This window comes from Pleurodeles waltl, chromosome 4_2 (genome assembly GCF_031143425.1).
Source record: "Pleurodeles waltl isolate 20211129_DDA chromosome 4_2, aPleWal1.hap1.20221129, whole genome shotgun sequence".
NCBI classification, from domain to species: domain Eukaryota; kingdom Metazoa; phylum Chordata; class Amphibia; order Caudata; family Salamandridae; genus Pleurodeles; species Pleurodeles waltl.
The window spans coordinates 510753774-510770300 of NC_090443.1; the positions used below are offsets into that span (position 1 = coordinate 510753774).

The 16527-nt window shown below is 46.8% G+C and overlaps 1 protein-coding gene across 1 annotated transcript in view; it reads right to left on the bottom strand.

Annotated features, from left to right (window-relative positions):
• Nucleotides 1–16527, bottom strand: part of ODR4 (odr-4 GPCR localization factor homolog) — a 171960-nt gene that overhangs the window by 127381 nt on the left and 28052 nt on the right. Inside the window, exon 2 of the mRNA XM_069232000.1 lies at nucleotides 10030–10163. Within this exon, the coding sequence (XP_069088101.1) occupies nucleotides 10030–10128 (99 nt within the window). The 5' untranslated portion in view covers nucleotides 10129–10163. The remainder of the gene's footprint in view (nucleotides 1–10029; nucleotides 10164–16527) is intronic.

Here is a 16527-nt window from a genome sequence, read left to right on the forward strand (position 1 = left end):
TGTTGGCTTCAGAAGTTGTGTAGGAAAGTACCCTCTTTTTTGGCATGGTTATTCCCACTTTTTGCCTGCTGTCTGTGTGTTTTAACTGGTTTTACTGGGATCCTGCTAACCAGGACTCCAGTGATTGTGTTCTCTCCCTACATTTGGTTGCTTAGGACTCTGCACACCCCACAACTGGCATACCTGTGCCCCATGTCAGTTCCTAGACTATGGCACTTAGGTACCCAGGACATTGGGGCACCTCATTGGCTGCAGCATGTATTGTGCCACCCATGTGAGCCCATGAAAAATGTGTCTGCAGGCCTGCCATTGCAGACTGCATGAAAAGCCCTTTCTCTACAGTTCACTGCACCAGGTCACTGTAAGTCACCCCTAGGGCAGGGTGCGGGTACATGTGTGTGAGGGCACCCCTGCATGAACAGAGGTGCCCCTACAAACTCTAGCTCCATTGCACTGGACTTCGTAAGCGTGGGAAAGCCAATTAACCAATGTTCTGGACACAGGCCATTCATTACCTGTGTCCAGCAATGTATTGGTAACTGGAAGACTGGAAGCCCTTGCCTCTCTTTGCAGGACAGTACCCCTGTGCATTGCGACTCTTGCAGCTACCAAGGCTTGTTTGTTCCTCCTCTAAGGGATCTTCAGGCTCTGTGCAGCCCTGGCCCCCAGCACTTCTCCCTGCAATGCAATGTCTCCTGCCTGTTGCTCCAGAGACGTGGGGCACTTTTTCAGGTGTCCTGCGTGGGCCTCACTGCAACTCCTGTGCCTGCTGCCAGTGGATTGCCTGTGAGGGCTGCCTCCTCTTCTTGTGACTCTCCCAACTGCTGAAAGTCATCCAGGGGTCGAATCCAATGGACCTTGCTGGTCCTCTTCAGCCTTACAAAACCTGCTTCTCTGACTCTTGCATTTGCCAAGGCTTCTTGGTGGTTTTCCAGCACCACTGACCGACTGCATCATGACCGCAGACGTGAGACATCACTTGCATCACTTCTGGAACTCCTCTTCTGCTCCTGTGCTGCACTGCTGACTTTCTTCGTCCACGTCGACCTGGTCCTGCATCCACAGAAGGGTGGGTAGTGGCTCCTGCCACAATCGGCTACTCCAACTCAAACTGGACTTGGTCCCCTTCCTTTGCATGTCCTCTTCTGTCAGGATCCACCTTTAGGTTCTTCCAGTCTTGTCTGGGTCTTGCACAATCCTTTTCAAAAGTCCTCCTGTTGGTTTTGGGGAAAAACAGGTACTTACCTCTGCTTTCCTGGTCGCTGGGTGTCACCCTTGTACTCACCTCTTGAGGTTCCTAGTTCCTCCAGCTCCCCTCAACTGATTCCACTTCCTTGAGCGGGGGACCGCCTTTCACATTCCACTTTTTTAGTATATGGTTTGGCCTTCCCCTAGGGCCCTCACTATTTGATATTGCTTTTACCAATGCCCATTGCTTTCTAGACTATTTACCGATTGCTTATGTGTATATAATAGTGTGTTTACTTATCTCCAGTTGGTGGCTTACCTATTCAGTGTTCTATTATTTGTGTTGCTACAATAAAATACCTTTATTTTTGTAGCACTGTGTGGTTCATTCATGTGTGTAAGAGCTGTGTGGCTATAGTGGTATTGGATAAGCTTTATATGTCTTCTGGACAAGTCTTGGCTGCCCATCCCCAGCTACCTCTGGAGAGCCCTGGCTTCCTAGACTCTGCCTACACTTGACTAATAGGGGATACCTGGAATTGGCATAAGGTGATAACATCATAGGTGCTCACCACACACCAGGCCAGCTTTCTACGGGTTGTGTCTGTGAGTTTTCCTGATTTTTCAAAAAGAATGAAAATGGACTCCAGAGGAGGGACTAGTTCATTTTGCAAGGTTTCGTAAAGGCTGGCAGCAATCCATCAGCTCCTGGTGTCTTGCCTGGCTTAAGGGAATGTATTGCTTTCACAGTCTCCGAACGTGAAAAGGGCTAGTTGAGGGAAATGTAGTTAGATTTTGAGAGAGCCAGAAGCTGGATTTTCTAGAAGTATTTATCACAGTTATAGTTGTAATTTTGTTAAGATTGTAAAGGTTATAGTAGAACTCTAAAGATGTAAGCTATTTCTGCAGGGTCAATGATAGTTGTTTCAGATTTATCTAAAAGGTGGGATATAATTTTGGCTCCATTTAAATTTTAATCAATTCGCTAGAGCTTTTCCTCCCTCGTATGAATCTTTGAAGTTTTTCATTTTGTTGTGTTGTACCCAGCTATGCGCCCTGTTACTTAAAATCTTGTGGTACTCATCTTTTAGTGTTTTAAGTTGTTGCAGAAGTTCCTGATTTTTGCTGACAAAGAATTCTTTCTCTAGTGGTTTAATTGAATGTTCTAATTTATTGATGCGTTTGTTAGTGCTTTTATGTATGTTGGACATACTATTGATGAGTTATCCCCTCATGGCCTCCTTCAAAGCGTCACAAGTGGTTTCTTTAGAGATTTCATTGGAGTCGTTCTCAAGAAAGGAGTTGTTTATGGCGTTTTGTTTTTGCCAAGGAGTGTTTGACCTTTGAGAACCTCTTTGTTGAATCTCCATTGAATCCACCTGGGAGGTTGTGATTGATTTGCAAGTCCACTAAGATACAAGTGTGGTCTGAAATTAATATTAGTTTGACTGTTGAGGCAGCAGCAGCTGGTGTAAGTACACTGTTTGTTAGAATAGAGTCTATTCTGTATAGCGTGTTGTGCGGGTGTGAGTAGAATGTAAAGTTGAGTCCAGTTGGGTTTTGGAAGGGCCAAATGTATTTCTGGCAATGTGTCTTACACAAGTTCCTCATTTGTTTATGTGATTTGTTAGGTCTGTAGCTGCAAGCAGAATTCCTATGTAATACAGCATCACATGGGAGGTTAACATCTCCTGCAAGGAGAATGCCAGAGTTATTTGGTAGTTCACATAGCTGTTTGTTTAGGGTGATCCAGAAATCCGGGTCGTCAGTGTCACCGATAAGGGCTATAAATAGATTTTAAATTGGGTGATTAGTCACTTGTCGTCATTATCGTGGGTGCTATCCACATCTTCTATATTAGCTTTTTTAGATATTGAAGTGATTACCCCATTTTTATTTTTATTGGCAGGGGATGCAGCTGATACAAACCACATTAAATTGTATCTTATGTATTTTGAGCATTCAACATTAAACATTAAAACATGTTATAGTTAAAACTGCATTCTTGTAAGATGATTGTAACAGATTGCATAAGGTAGCGACAGTGACCATGAAAATTGTCTAACCAAGATATCTAACTAAAGTAGATATCATGTTTTCAAAAATCCTATATGGGTCACAATTACAAATAACATGTAGACAACAGACCTATTAGATTCTAATATGCTAAACAACTCAGTGAAATAGCTGTATCCCATGGCATGCGGTAACAGCTATTTATCTAAATATTTTCAATGTCAAACATCAAACTAATGGTTTAAGCATCTATAGTTAGATTGGGGCTATGTTAAATGTCAGTACTAGCAGATAGAGTCTTTAAGTATCCGGAAATGAGTGTAGGCCATTCATAACATGGTTACTGATGAAGTTACATGGGGTGAGGCAGTAAGTGCCCTGTAGAAACAGATTAAGTATGCAGTGGCATAAGTTAGGAAACTAGTGAGCACCGTATGTAAGTAAGTTAACTATTTACCAACTGAAGGAAATTAAGAATGTTATGTTTAATACTCACAAGCATGCTGAATGCACACATATTGAGGGGTTCAGACGCGTGCTGGAGGCTAGTGTGGTAGTTGGGAGACTAAATGAAAACTCAGGATTTGTGCTGGGTGACAGCCCGAGCTAGCCCATTGCATGGGCATATGAAGTTGTAATATCTGAAACTATAGCAAGATACACAGTAAATGACATTGTGTGTCCACCTTTTGTTGCATGTATTTGTCTAGGAATGTTTCCAGCTCTTTTGGCTTTTTGAAAAAGTAAGCTTTCCAGTCTGCAGATATTCTTAGTTTTGCTGGTCACATGAATGAGAAGAAAAAGTTCATTGATTTCAATCTGCTTCTTTGGGACAAGAAGGCCTTCCTGCGGAAAACACTGTCTTTGGCGTAATATTGTGAGATACCGATTTTTTGTTCATTCCATGTTAGTATTCCCAGAGATCTTTTTTGGTTTAGGATTTTCTTGCTGTGTTCATATCTCAAAAGTCTGAAAATCATAGGACAAGAAGTATTAAGGTGCTGCAACAGTCTGGTGGGACTCTGTGAGTCCTTTTGATTTCAAATTCCTGTTTGAAGTCAATTTTCCAGACTTGTGCTATCCAGATCTCTGGGAAAGACACACAGGAGTCATAGTTGTTCTCTGTTTGTTCAGGTAATCCAAAGATACTAAGGTTACCTCTTCTGTTTCTGTCTTCCAAGTTTGTGATTACTTTTTCAAGAATTTTCTGTATGAAGTTCAATTGGTATTTGACCCTACTGACTTTATTCTCAGCCTTGTTAACTCTTAGTGTTATGTTTGAAGTTTTTTCCTGAGTTCATACGTATCTGTTTGTAGGTTGTCCATGTTGATCTTGGTCAAGCTTGTTAGCTCGTGAAGTGTGTTCAGTTTCTCCATGATGATGTCCATGTTTGTTACAGATCTTCCTCTTCACTAGTGAATCCATGGTTGATGGATCAGATTTCATTTGTTTTTGGCCTGGTTATTTTGAATTTTTGTCTTTGCTTCTGTCTAATCTGACTTTCTTTATGGCTGACATTTTACCCTAGAGAATATTGTGGCTTGTTGGCTTAAGACACATACTGAGAAACATTACATTTTTTGTAAACTGTGTTTATTGGTATTTATATTATACAGTTTCATGCAGATTAGCAGAAGTATCTCCAAACAGCAATAAATCCAACCGGGTATTTACAACATGGCTCCACTTTACTGTTACATAAGTAGTTGCCCATATGCCTCCTGGTCAAGACTTGAGAGTCCGAGGATGTTCATGTGAGATTGACATTGCCAGCTGATCTATCAGTGTCACTGATGTTGGATCTCAGGCTCTTACGTTGCACTGTTTGTGTGTGACACTCCAGCCTACTGTCCCTCTTAGGGTAAGTAACATGGCCTAGATATTGTCCCTGTATTCAGTCACCAATTAGTCTGGCCCTGTGGGTTCACAGTGCCCTACACATACTGAAACTGGCTGGATAGTGGAAGATTATAACTGCCAAGTGGCAAAAAGGGGTGGGGGGCAAAGAACCTTTAACCTATTGTCGCGAGGGCAGGGGGGACACAAAGGCAACTGTCCACAGGAGGTAGGCAGGATAAACCACAGGTTGTGGGCTTCAAGGGGTTTAGGGATATCACCTCAATCCAGGTGCAACTCCTGTGTTTCCAGGAAAGAGAGGGAGTGGTTCCAGGACTGCCAAAACTAAGGATGGCAGAGCACTTCGTACTAGTAAGTCACCTATATTGACACCGGTCACTCAGCTGTCATCTGAGGTGACCACAGTTTGCTCATCATGTCTGTTGGGGTCAGATTCTACCCCACCTGCAGAGTTCTCCCATGTCTCTAGCAACTCTGCACACATCCGCTCTATCAGGCCCCTGTGCACAACCTTGGCTTCCTCCCTCAATAACTCTCTCTCCTTTGCCCACATAGACACGTCTTTCACCCATGTTTTCACCGCAGGGCACGCCCTGGACTTCCATGCCATTGCTGTCTGTCTCCTGGCCAGCACCAGGGCCAAGTCCAAGAACCTGCTTCTTACTTTCATGGGCTTGGGTAGGGAAACACACCCAGGCGACACACCTCCACCATGCATTTGAGGCATTCGGTTCAGAGTGTTATTCAATTTGTCCAACACCACACTCCAGTACGCCTGTAGTGGAGGGCAGTTCCAGGTCACGTGGCAAAAGTTGGCATCTTAATGCAGGCATCTGGGACAACCACGTGGCTCACCATCATATATAGTCTTGATTCTGTGTGGTGTCAGATACGTCGTATAGGTGTAATTAAATAGTATGTATTTTATTTCAGGCGTGTATTTTCGAACAGAAAGTAGTCCTTCTCTGCACTGTGTTGTACCCACAAGATACACTCGAGGCTCCAGTAGTGGAGCCACTCTCACAGGCTCTTTGCCACTTTGTGAGCCTGCGCCCCAGCTAAGGGGGGTCGTGGAACGGTCCAGAGCAGGATCTGCTACACAGCTGAAGTCCCCACCGAAGAGTAGGTCCTCCTCAGCAAGGTGGCTCACTGGCACGAAGGGGGATTGCAAGAATGTGATTGGGTCTTGATTCTGTGCATAAATTCTCCCCAGAGTGATGTGTCCACTGGATAGCCTACTTTTGACCAGCACATACTAACCTTCTCGGTCGATTATGGAGTGCTCTGCCTTGAAGGGGACCCCTGTGGACCCACAGTTGGGCCTCCTGGGCAAATGCGGAGTACATCATGGCATACAGTTGCCCCTGTCAACGGAGCTGTAAGCGCTCCGCCTCCACCCCAGTGAGATGTGCTTCTTGGAGCATGGCCACATGCACCACCCTCCATGTAAGATATCTGTGTATGTTGTGTCTCCTAATCACCAATCCCATCCCCCGAATGTTCCTTTCAGGAACGTTAAATCCTGGAGAGAAATGGGCATTCACTAATCTGAGTTATGCATACCCAGGTATATCCCTGAGCCCATCCCCCTGCGGCCATAATTCCCACTTCAACAGGTTCCGTTGTCTCCAAGACACTAAACTAACTAACCAAGCCCAAACTCTCCAACCCAAGTTATCCAGTTAAGTAAAAGCCAAGTGGTGAGGGGTAGGAAAGCGCAGATCATGTATTTCTGCACCAGCCATGTGGATTTGCACCAGCTGGGCACATGAACGTTCAACTGTTACTGCCCAGTGCAACCCAGGGAAGTTCCCCGGCATACACTGCATACATACATATTACTAGGTAATAGTCACAGCAGATGTTCATGCAGCCAGGTTCTAGGATTTTGGGGCCGCAAGCAGGAAGTGTATCATTGAGAAGGGTGTTATTTTCATTGCAAGTGAGGGTAAGGATCCAGCAGAACGGGTCAACCGGCCAGTTGGTCCGCATGACAGACAGAGCACTGTAGCATCCCCATCAGAGCAAGCCCTCTGCAGTCTGATGCATCACACTTGCAGATCCCTGATGTCAGTCCCGAGTCTTCAGAGTCTGATATCATCAAGCAGTGATCTGAGGGGAGGCTGTCTTCTGAGTCTGAAAGTCTTTGTACAGTTATCCCAGCTGCTACCTGCAGCGTGCAGTGTGCAGCTCGGCCCTTCTCTGTCTGAAATCTGGACGGCCTATTGATTGTCCCTCTGCTAGAGGTGCCTCAGAGGCGTTTCCAGGGTCTGAGGTAGGTCCGGTGTCCTGTGGCTCCTGAGGGCAGTTCCTGGCCCTGTAGGCCTCCAACCATTCCCATGGTTTACCCAGGTCAGCGCAGAAAAGCATAGCTTCATTTAGTATAAGCTTTAGTTCTGCTAGAAGCAGCAATGCATTCTGGATCCCTTTGTATCGGAATACCCTTTTCACTTCAAGGGATGAGGCCCTCTTGGCCTGCACTGCAGCAGTAAAATCTGGAAACAGAGACACCCTGCCATCCTCCACTGGAAAAGGACCACCAGCCCACACTCTCTGTAACAACACATTTCTGTCCATGTAGTGAAGCAGTTTGGCCACCACAGGTCTGGATGGGCAACCCAGAGCTGGTGGGTGGGCTGGTACCCTGTGTATGCATTTGAGTGCAAAGAAGGGTGTCAGCTGCGCTGGGGCGACCTCTGTTCACAACCATTTCTCCAGGTAGGACACATGTCATCTTCCGTTCCTTCATGGAGGCCCAAGCAGCATATGTTACTTCAGTGATTGCACACCTCTGCATCCTCAGCTCAATGCTCAAGTACAGTCACACTACCTGACAGCTCAATCGGCTGCAATGTCAGTGCCTGCTGCTCTGACTGCAGGTCCTGAAACTGCTGCCTCCACACCCTTCACTCTGCCCATAAGTTTATCGTGGTCTGCAAGCAGGATCCACAGGCCACCTGACACTCTGCTGATTTCACGCTGGAGTGTTGTCTTCGAGCCTGTGATTGCTTCCAGGATCCTGTCAAGCTGGGCCTTTGTGGGGGTGCAGCATGGGTTCGGAAACATCTGCTGCCCCTTTATGGGGATGAGTCGGTTCCAGAAGCCCTGGCAGTGAGCTCGAGTTACTCATCCCGTTGACATATTGTCCATTTAAGGGGCGTACCAAAGGTGGGGTTGACAGGCATAGCCCAAACATGCCCGTCCAGCCCGAGTGGGCCAGTGGTGTGAGTACACTTCAGCCCCCTCGTGAGCAGCCCCACGTCCCAACAAGTCAAAGCAGCAGTAGTGTCCCCAGTGTCTGCCACTCAGTTTGGGGGAGTAGAGCCACCAGCCGGCCCTGTGGCACAGCTATGAGACCTCCATTCAATGTCCACTTCAATCTCTCTGCTAGACAGCGGAGTCCCCAGCCCAAAGGTCAGGCAGGGGCCACCTAGAAAGGGCAGTGCTCTCAACTCATCTACAATTTTCTCATGCCACTAAACACGACAAGCCCCAGAGTTCACCACGTCACACTCCGCAGCGGGTTTCAGTTCACGACAGGCCCCAAATCACGCCCCACAGCTCCCCGCCCGGTTGCCCTGGACAGCACCAGCTTACAGGGGCTCCCAGTCAGTGCACTTCACACTCATCTGCACCAGAGGCAGGGATGGGGGTTGGTGGGAAAGGAGGGGGGGCTCACAACTCGGCCACTGCTCCCAGTTCTGAGACTCCCACAGCCCCAGGGCCCAAATGCAAGCCTGGAACTTTGCTGGACACCAAGTTGTGTCTTGAGGCTTCCCTTCTCTACTCCGCTCACCAATCGGGCATCTCTGGTTTCCCTATACTTTGCCACCACAGTGAGGGGTCCACACAAATCTGGTCTTTTTGCAAGAGTCACTGGCTCAGAGATTTCACCTCTGTAGGTGCGAGAGCAGCACCGCAATCTCCTCCAGCCGGCATCACCCTTCACCTCTACTACTCACTACTTTATCGCCAGTGTTTGCCGATTCTGATGCGAAGGACGCCAAAGGTCAGCAGTCCCTTGCAGCTGCTAGTGTTCATCCGCCCTAAGGGCCCCGGCACTAATGCTCCCAGGTACAGTAGCTGATGGTGCCTCAGGATGCCACGAATTACACAATTCTTTTAGGGCCAAGCGGAATGAAAGACTCAGACGTCTGCCATCTTTGGCTGCCAAACTCTCTAAAAACATGACATTTTATGCTAACATGTTTCTTGGTTTAGTTCATGTGATTTACTGTGACTATAATACATTCGAGGGTGAATGGTGTACTTGACATCTTGGATGATGACTAACTTACATCTCTAAGTCTTGACCACTCTGTGGCCACCTCCTACTGGGATAAGTGGTGTGGACGTGGTGTAGCTCAGGCATTTGTGAAAAACATTGAATTCTGAAATACTCCCTGTTGACATGAAACAGTGCCGTACAGTGGTGGTGCTCTATTATTATGTTAAATGAACATGATTGTTCTTTATTAGCTGTGTCAGGGAAGAAGAATGCAACCATTTTGGAGGTTTGCCAAAGTAATGTATATAGGTTGAGTCTCTGTTGCATGCCACCAGGTAACCTATCCATATTTCTGCCCTGCTCCAACAATGTGAGAGTTAACCCCACCAGTTGAGCCACAGCTATTCTAAGAAACCTCGATCTTGATGGATCACTTGTGTCTTAACTTCCCCACCTTTCAGGACTCGCAAAAACCAACTTACTTGCAGGGCATTAAATGAATAATTGGATGGAACGGATTCTCAGAAATAGCCAACAAGGAACATCTATGGTGTACAGCAACATTTTTTAAATAACATAAATAAGAAAATAAAATTAAGAGCGCGCTAAACGAGCAAAGTGTGACTTTAAATATCAGAGGTTTTCAAACACAATTCTAATTGTTATCTGTAGCACGCTTACCCAGTCGGAATGAAGAATTCTCTTACAAAGCATGTATAAAAAAATAAGGTACACTTACTTGTCCAACTAAGAGCCCAGTGACATAGTCCTTCTCTTTCACTATGAGCCTTGAAAGGTAGAGTTCGACCGCCTCTTCAACAAAGTAACTTCTTCCCATTACGACAATCTGCTAGGACTGACAGATCCTCGAATCTTCATAATAAAATTAAAATAATACATTGCTTATTTTCAAAATCACATGTTTAATAAGTCTGTCTACTATATCTTGTAACTGGCCTAAAATAGTTCTGCACACAATTTCTGACTAAAATCTTCCAGGCTTTGCAGCCTACATGAACATGATGCAGTGGGTTGAAATTCTGGGAACTTTTAATGGGAAACTGAAAACCTTATCAGGCTTTCTAAAGACTATGCTTCTAATTTTGGTTATAGTGCAGCATTTTTCTCACAAGGTCTCAATAATAGGTGTAGGAAGTTGGCTCTGTATATACTATTTCGAAGTAAGAAATAGAGTGCACAGAGTCCAAGGGTTCCCCTTAGAGGTAAGATAGTGGCAAAAATAGATAATACTAATGCTCTATTTGTGGTAGTGTGGTCGGGCAGTAGGCTTATCAGAGGGTAGTGTTAAGCATTTGTTGTACAGACACAGGGGAGGAACACACACTCAAAGACTTACTCCAGGCCAATAGGTTTTTATATTGAAAAATATATTTTCTTAGTTTATTTTAAGAACCACCGGTTCAAGATTTACAGTTAATACTTTAATGTAAGGTACTTCACTTAGATACTTTAGGAACTTTGAATGAAAGCAATATCACATACAGTCTTTGTAAAAATGGCAATAAGCTATTTCAAAAGTGGACACTGCAAAAATCAACAGTTCCTGGGGGAGGTAAGTAAAGGTTAGTTTTGAAGGTAAGTAAAACACTTACAAGTCTCAAAGTTGGGGCATAGGTAGCACACCGTTGGGGGTTCAAGGCAACCCCAAAGTTACCACACCAGCAACTCAGGGCAGTCAGGTGCAGAGGTCAAAGTGGTGCCCAAAACACATAGGCTTCTATGGAGAATAGGGGTGCCCCGGTTCCAGTCTGCTAGCAGGTAAGTATCTGCGTCCTCGGGGGCAGACCAGGGGGGTTTTGTAGGGCACCGGGGGGGACACAAGAAGGCACAGAAAGTACACCCTCAGCAGCACAGGGGCGGACGAGTTCAGTGTGCAAACAGGCATGGGGGGGGCGTCACTTCAACAATGCAGGCAGGCACAGGGGGGGCTCCTTGGGGCAGCCACCACCTCGGCTAGGCAGAGGGTCACTCTTGCACTGGAGTTCGGTTCCTTCAGGTCCTGGGGGCTTGCGGGTGCAGTGTTGGTTCCAGGCATCGGGTCCCTTGTTACAGGCAGCCCGGTCAGGGGGAGCCTCTGTTTTCTCTCTGCAGGCGTCGCTGTGGGGGATCAGTGGGGTCATCTCTGGTTACTCACGGGCTCGCAGTCGCCGGGGAGTCCTCCCTGAAGTGTTGGTTTTCTGCAGGTCGAGCCGGGGGCGTCGGGTGCAGAGGGTGAAGTCTCATGCTTCCGGCGGGAAATGTGAAGTCTTTGGAAGTTGCTTCTTTGTTGCCAAGAAGTAGCTGGTTTTGAACAGAGCCGCTGTTCACAGGAGTTTGTTGGTCCTTGGGTGCAGGGCAGTCCTCTGAGGCTTCAGAGGTCGCGGGTCCCTGTTGGATGCGTCGTTGTTGCAGTTTTCTTCGAAGTTGGAAGACAGGCCGGTAGGGCTGGGGCCAAGGCAGTTGTCGTCTCCGTCTTCTCTGCAGGGCTTCAGGTCAGCAGTCCTTCTTCTTTGTTAAGGTTGCAGGAATCTAGTTTCCTAGGTTCTGGGGTGCCCCTAAATACTAGATTTAGGGGTGTGTTTAGGCCTGGGAGGGCAGTAGCCAATGACTACTGTCCTGGAGGGTGGCTATACCCTCTTTGTGCCTCCTCCCTGTGGGGAAAGGGGGCACATCCCTAATCCTATTGGGGGAATCCGCCACTCTCAAGATGGAGGATTTCTAAAGCAGGAGTCACCTCTGCTCAGGACACCTTAGGGGCTGTCCTGACTGGTGGGTGGCTCCTCCTTGTTTTTCTAATCATCTCCTCCAGCCTTGTCGCCAAAAGTGGGGGCAGTGGCCAGAGGGGCGGCATCTTCACTAGCTGGGATGCCCTTTGGTGCTTTAACAAAAGGGGTGAGCCTTTGAGGCTCACCGCCAGGTGTTACAGTTTCTGCAGGGGGAGGTGAGAAGCACCTCCACCCAGTACAGGCTTTGTTCCTGGCCACAGAGTGACAAAGGCACTCTCCCCATGTGGCCAGCAACATGTCTGGTGTGTGGCAGGCTGGAAGAAACTAGTCAGCCTAAACTGGAAGTCGGGTTGGTATTCAGGAGGCACCTCTAAGGTACCCTCTGAGTGTATGTTACAATAAATTGCACACTGGCATCAGTGTGCATTTATTGTGCTGAGAAGTTTGATACCAAACTTCCCAGTTCTCAGTGCAGCCATTATGGAACTGTGGAGTTCGTGTTTGGCAAACTCCCAGACCATATACTCTTATGCCTACCCTGCACTTACAATGTCTAAGGTTTTGCTTGGACACTGTAGGGGCATAGTGCTCATGCACACATGCCCTCACCTGTGGTATAGTGCACCCTGCCTTATGGCTGTAAGGCCTGCTAGAGGGGTGACTTACCTATGCCACAGGCAGTGTGAGGTTGGCATGGCACTCTGAGGGGAGTGCCATGTCGACTTAGTCATTTTCTCCCCACTAGCACACACAGGTTGTGAGGCAGTGTGCATGTGCTGAGTGAGGGGTCCCCATGGTGGCATAAGACATGCTGCAGCCCTCAGAGACCTTCCCTGGCATCAGGGCCCTTGGTACCAGGGGTACCTGTTACAAGGGACTTACCGGAGTGCCAGGGTTGTGCCAATTGTGGAGACAAAGGTACAGTTTAGGGAAAGAACACTGGTGCTGGGGCCTGGTTAGCAGGGTCCCAGCACACTTTCAAATCATAACTTAGCATCAGCAAAGGCAAAAACATCAGGGGGTAACCATGCCAAGGAGGCATTTCCTTACAATAGGCAAGAAACTAATTCTGCAAAAAATGTCCAACTGGGCATTTACCAAAAAGTATTGGTTTATATTACTATTTATGTTTATTTTGCTTGAACTGTAGAAGAAAGAAAGAAAGGGAGAAAGAAAGAAAGAAAGAAAGAAAGAAAGAAAGAAAGAAAGAAAGAAGTGTTACAAGTGTTGCATATTAAACACAGTAAAGGCTGGTTTTCTCCCTGGGCAAAATTTATCAAAGAACCACTGGTGTTTTGCTTTACTTCTGACTGAGCCAAGATATACATACTGAAAGGAGTCGAAAAGATTCTCTGGAATGCACTTCTTAATCTGAAGAAGACATTTATTATAGATTTTTGCAAGGTCCGTGAAGTAAAGTTTGAATACTAAAAAGTGTACTTTCAAAATGTGCAACAAAAACAATGTAAGACCATGAATAAAGCATCTTCAATCTATAAACAGCAAATATATACATGCAAGGATACAAACACTTATATTGATATATAGTTATATATTCATATGCAATGCAAAGAAATAAAAAATCAAAATTAATCACCATAGGGCCTGCCAGATGCTTCATCTTTCTCATGCCAGCAAGAAGGTGACCCCTTTCAACTGCGAGAAAGAGATCCTCACCCTCACGGGAATAATGTCAGACATTTGATGTCCAATCCTGACCGAGGTCTCGGAATTCATTACTGAGCAGGGCCACCTTTTTTATAGCTTAAACAACTACGGAAAGAGCCTTCTAGAAGACCCCCCCCTCTCTCAAATGGAAATATTAAAAAATGCTGGCTAGTTTAGGTAAACCTTGAAAGGAATGCGTTGGGAGCTGGCCACCTTCCCAAGGCAGTCTTCCCAAACTGAAACCGTTCTCTTGCCTATGATAAACACTAGCTTATCGTACTGACTGCTCACCTCCTAAATATCGTGTACCAGTCCTAGCTCTGCAGTGAGAAGAACAACACGTAGAAGTAGAAAAACACATTGCATAACATGTTTACACTGAAAAATACTTTAACATGGAAGTGAAGCGAAGCTGAACACAAAACCGAGTCTATAACCAGTGACCACTAAAGTGATAATAGGCAGCTAAACCAAGTGCAATGCGGTGTAACACAACATCAGTGGTCAATACTCAAATAACACTACAACTGGTGAAACTCAATCCAGAATAAAAGTGTTCTAAACAATTGTGTGCTTATAAATTCACATTGTATAATATTGAAGCTTTCAGTTTGAGAACAGAAAAAGGAGGATAACTTAATACAGAACAGTTTCAAATGGATGTAATGAGTCAGATAAAAAAAGGATGCTCCAAAAGGTATTTACAACAACATTCCAGGAGAAAGGAACAGATAAAGCAGGAATGTGCCTGTCAGGGCTTGTATTGCTTGTGCCCATTATGCGCCTTTGTTTACTGACTGAGAGATAAGAGTGTGCAGGAAATACCATACATCAGGAGGTCATCTGTGGTGGTATTGTTGCCAACTCGGAACAAATACTACCCCTATTCTAAGATGGCTGCAGCACTTTCTAGGAACCGGGAAGTATAATCCTTACTTGAAAATGCTCTCATAATAAAAGGTACTTAAATGACACTTAGATATGAGGCGATCGCCTAATATTGTGGATTCCAGGATGTTTTGTTGGGCAGTGAGGCAAGGTCCCACATTCCTGCAGCTGTCTCGGAGGAAGCTTGAGAAGCAGCATTTGATGAAGTGGGAATTGCTGTGCTTGGCTCAATCACAGTGCAGCTAAGTCAGGCAATATCGGATGGGTCGTTGCTTTAACTCTTGGTGGGTGCGTGGTTGCTCACGAGTTTATGTGTCCCTCTCAAGACTTGTTCATCTGTGTATGGTCAGAGGAAAGTCAGCGGGTGCTCGGTTCCTCTGCTGTTGCTTGATGCCCTCAGATTTTGTGTCTCGCTTTATTGGGCTCAAGTTTCTATTACAGGCAAAGCAAGGTGGGCTTAGGCAACACTCGGACACACTATGCTGAGTGTGTTGGGAGGTGTTCCTCCAAGTTGTAGGTGGAAGTTCTCACTGTAGAGCAATACTGTTTGTGGCAAGAGCCAAGATTTTTTTTTATTTAAGAACTTTATTGGCTTTTTGCAAAAACAAATGACTACATAATACAAAATAGGTCACCTCCCGCTCCCCCAGCAAGCTGCCATGCAATATTGAAGATAGATAGCACAGATACATGTTGAACGGTAATTGGTACTTGTGGTGACAGGTCGCCCCACAGCAAGTCGCCTAGGCCCGGACCCGACACCCTAGACGGACTCCCACTTCCCCCACACTCTCTTGAACTTGTTCGGGCATCCTCTTGCTTCGTATACGAGTTTCTCCAGCTGGGCACACCAATCTACCCAATGGCGCCACTTGGCCAACGTTGGTGCTGCCTCCGCTCTTCAATCAGCCACAATATCTCTTTTTGCCACCAGACATGCCACTCCCAGGAAGATTCGATCAGCTCTACTAGACCCCACTCCCTCCATTACCCCCAATAAGAGCGGCAAAGGGGCCGCGGTCACCTCCACCTGCAAGACCCCAGAAATCTCAGTCACCACCGCCTGCCAGTATAAAGCAATACTCGGGCAGGTCCACACCATATGATAGGAGTCGGCATCAGGGCCAGTCAGCGTGGGATCTGAGGCCCGCCTTATGTAGCCTGATGGGCATGAGGTATGCTATGTGTAAGTAGTATGTCTGTAACGTGCGAAAGCGGGTAGCCATGGTCAGGGTACTAGGGGCCATCAGTGCCTCCCTCCAGTCCTCCTCATCCATGGTGCCCAGCCACTCCTCCCACCTCCGACGGAGCTTGTCCAGTGACTGAGCAGTGTTGGTGACTATAGAGCGGCAGATCCGCGACACCCCCCCACCCCACCCAGACTCCCCACCAACACCTTCGCCTCTATGTGACTGAACTCGGGGAGGATCTCACCCGACCGGACATACACGCATAACGCATGCCGGAGTTGCAGGTATTTGTGGAACTGGGTCTTATTAAGCAAAAAGTGCAGTTGAAGCTCTTCAAAGGACCGCATGTGCGACCCCTCCCAGACATCCCCAAGTAGTGAGATTTCTATGAGGTCCCATCTTTGAAACCCCTCCAAGGCAGAGACTTCCGCCAACCACCCATGTGCCACAGTGGGGTCTGCTGGGTGAGGAGGGCCCACCAACCCGACACCCTCTGAGCCTCACGCCAGCCCATCAAAACCACCCTTGTCACATCCGGGATTGCGCGGGGAAGGGGGAGGCCATACAGCGCTCAAAGCACCTTGGAGAAATCCATCATCTGAAGTTCCAGTTGGTACGCCGGGTCTGATCACCAGCAGGTGCATTGCTAGATAATAATAGTAGATGTTAGACATCCCCAGCCCGCCCTCATAAACATCCCTTTGACAAGTGCCAAGGGCTAGCCTAGGTCGAGCGCCGCACCACAAAAACACTACAGCATCCATT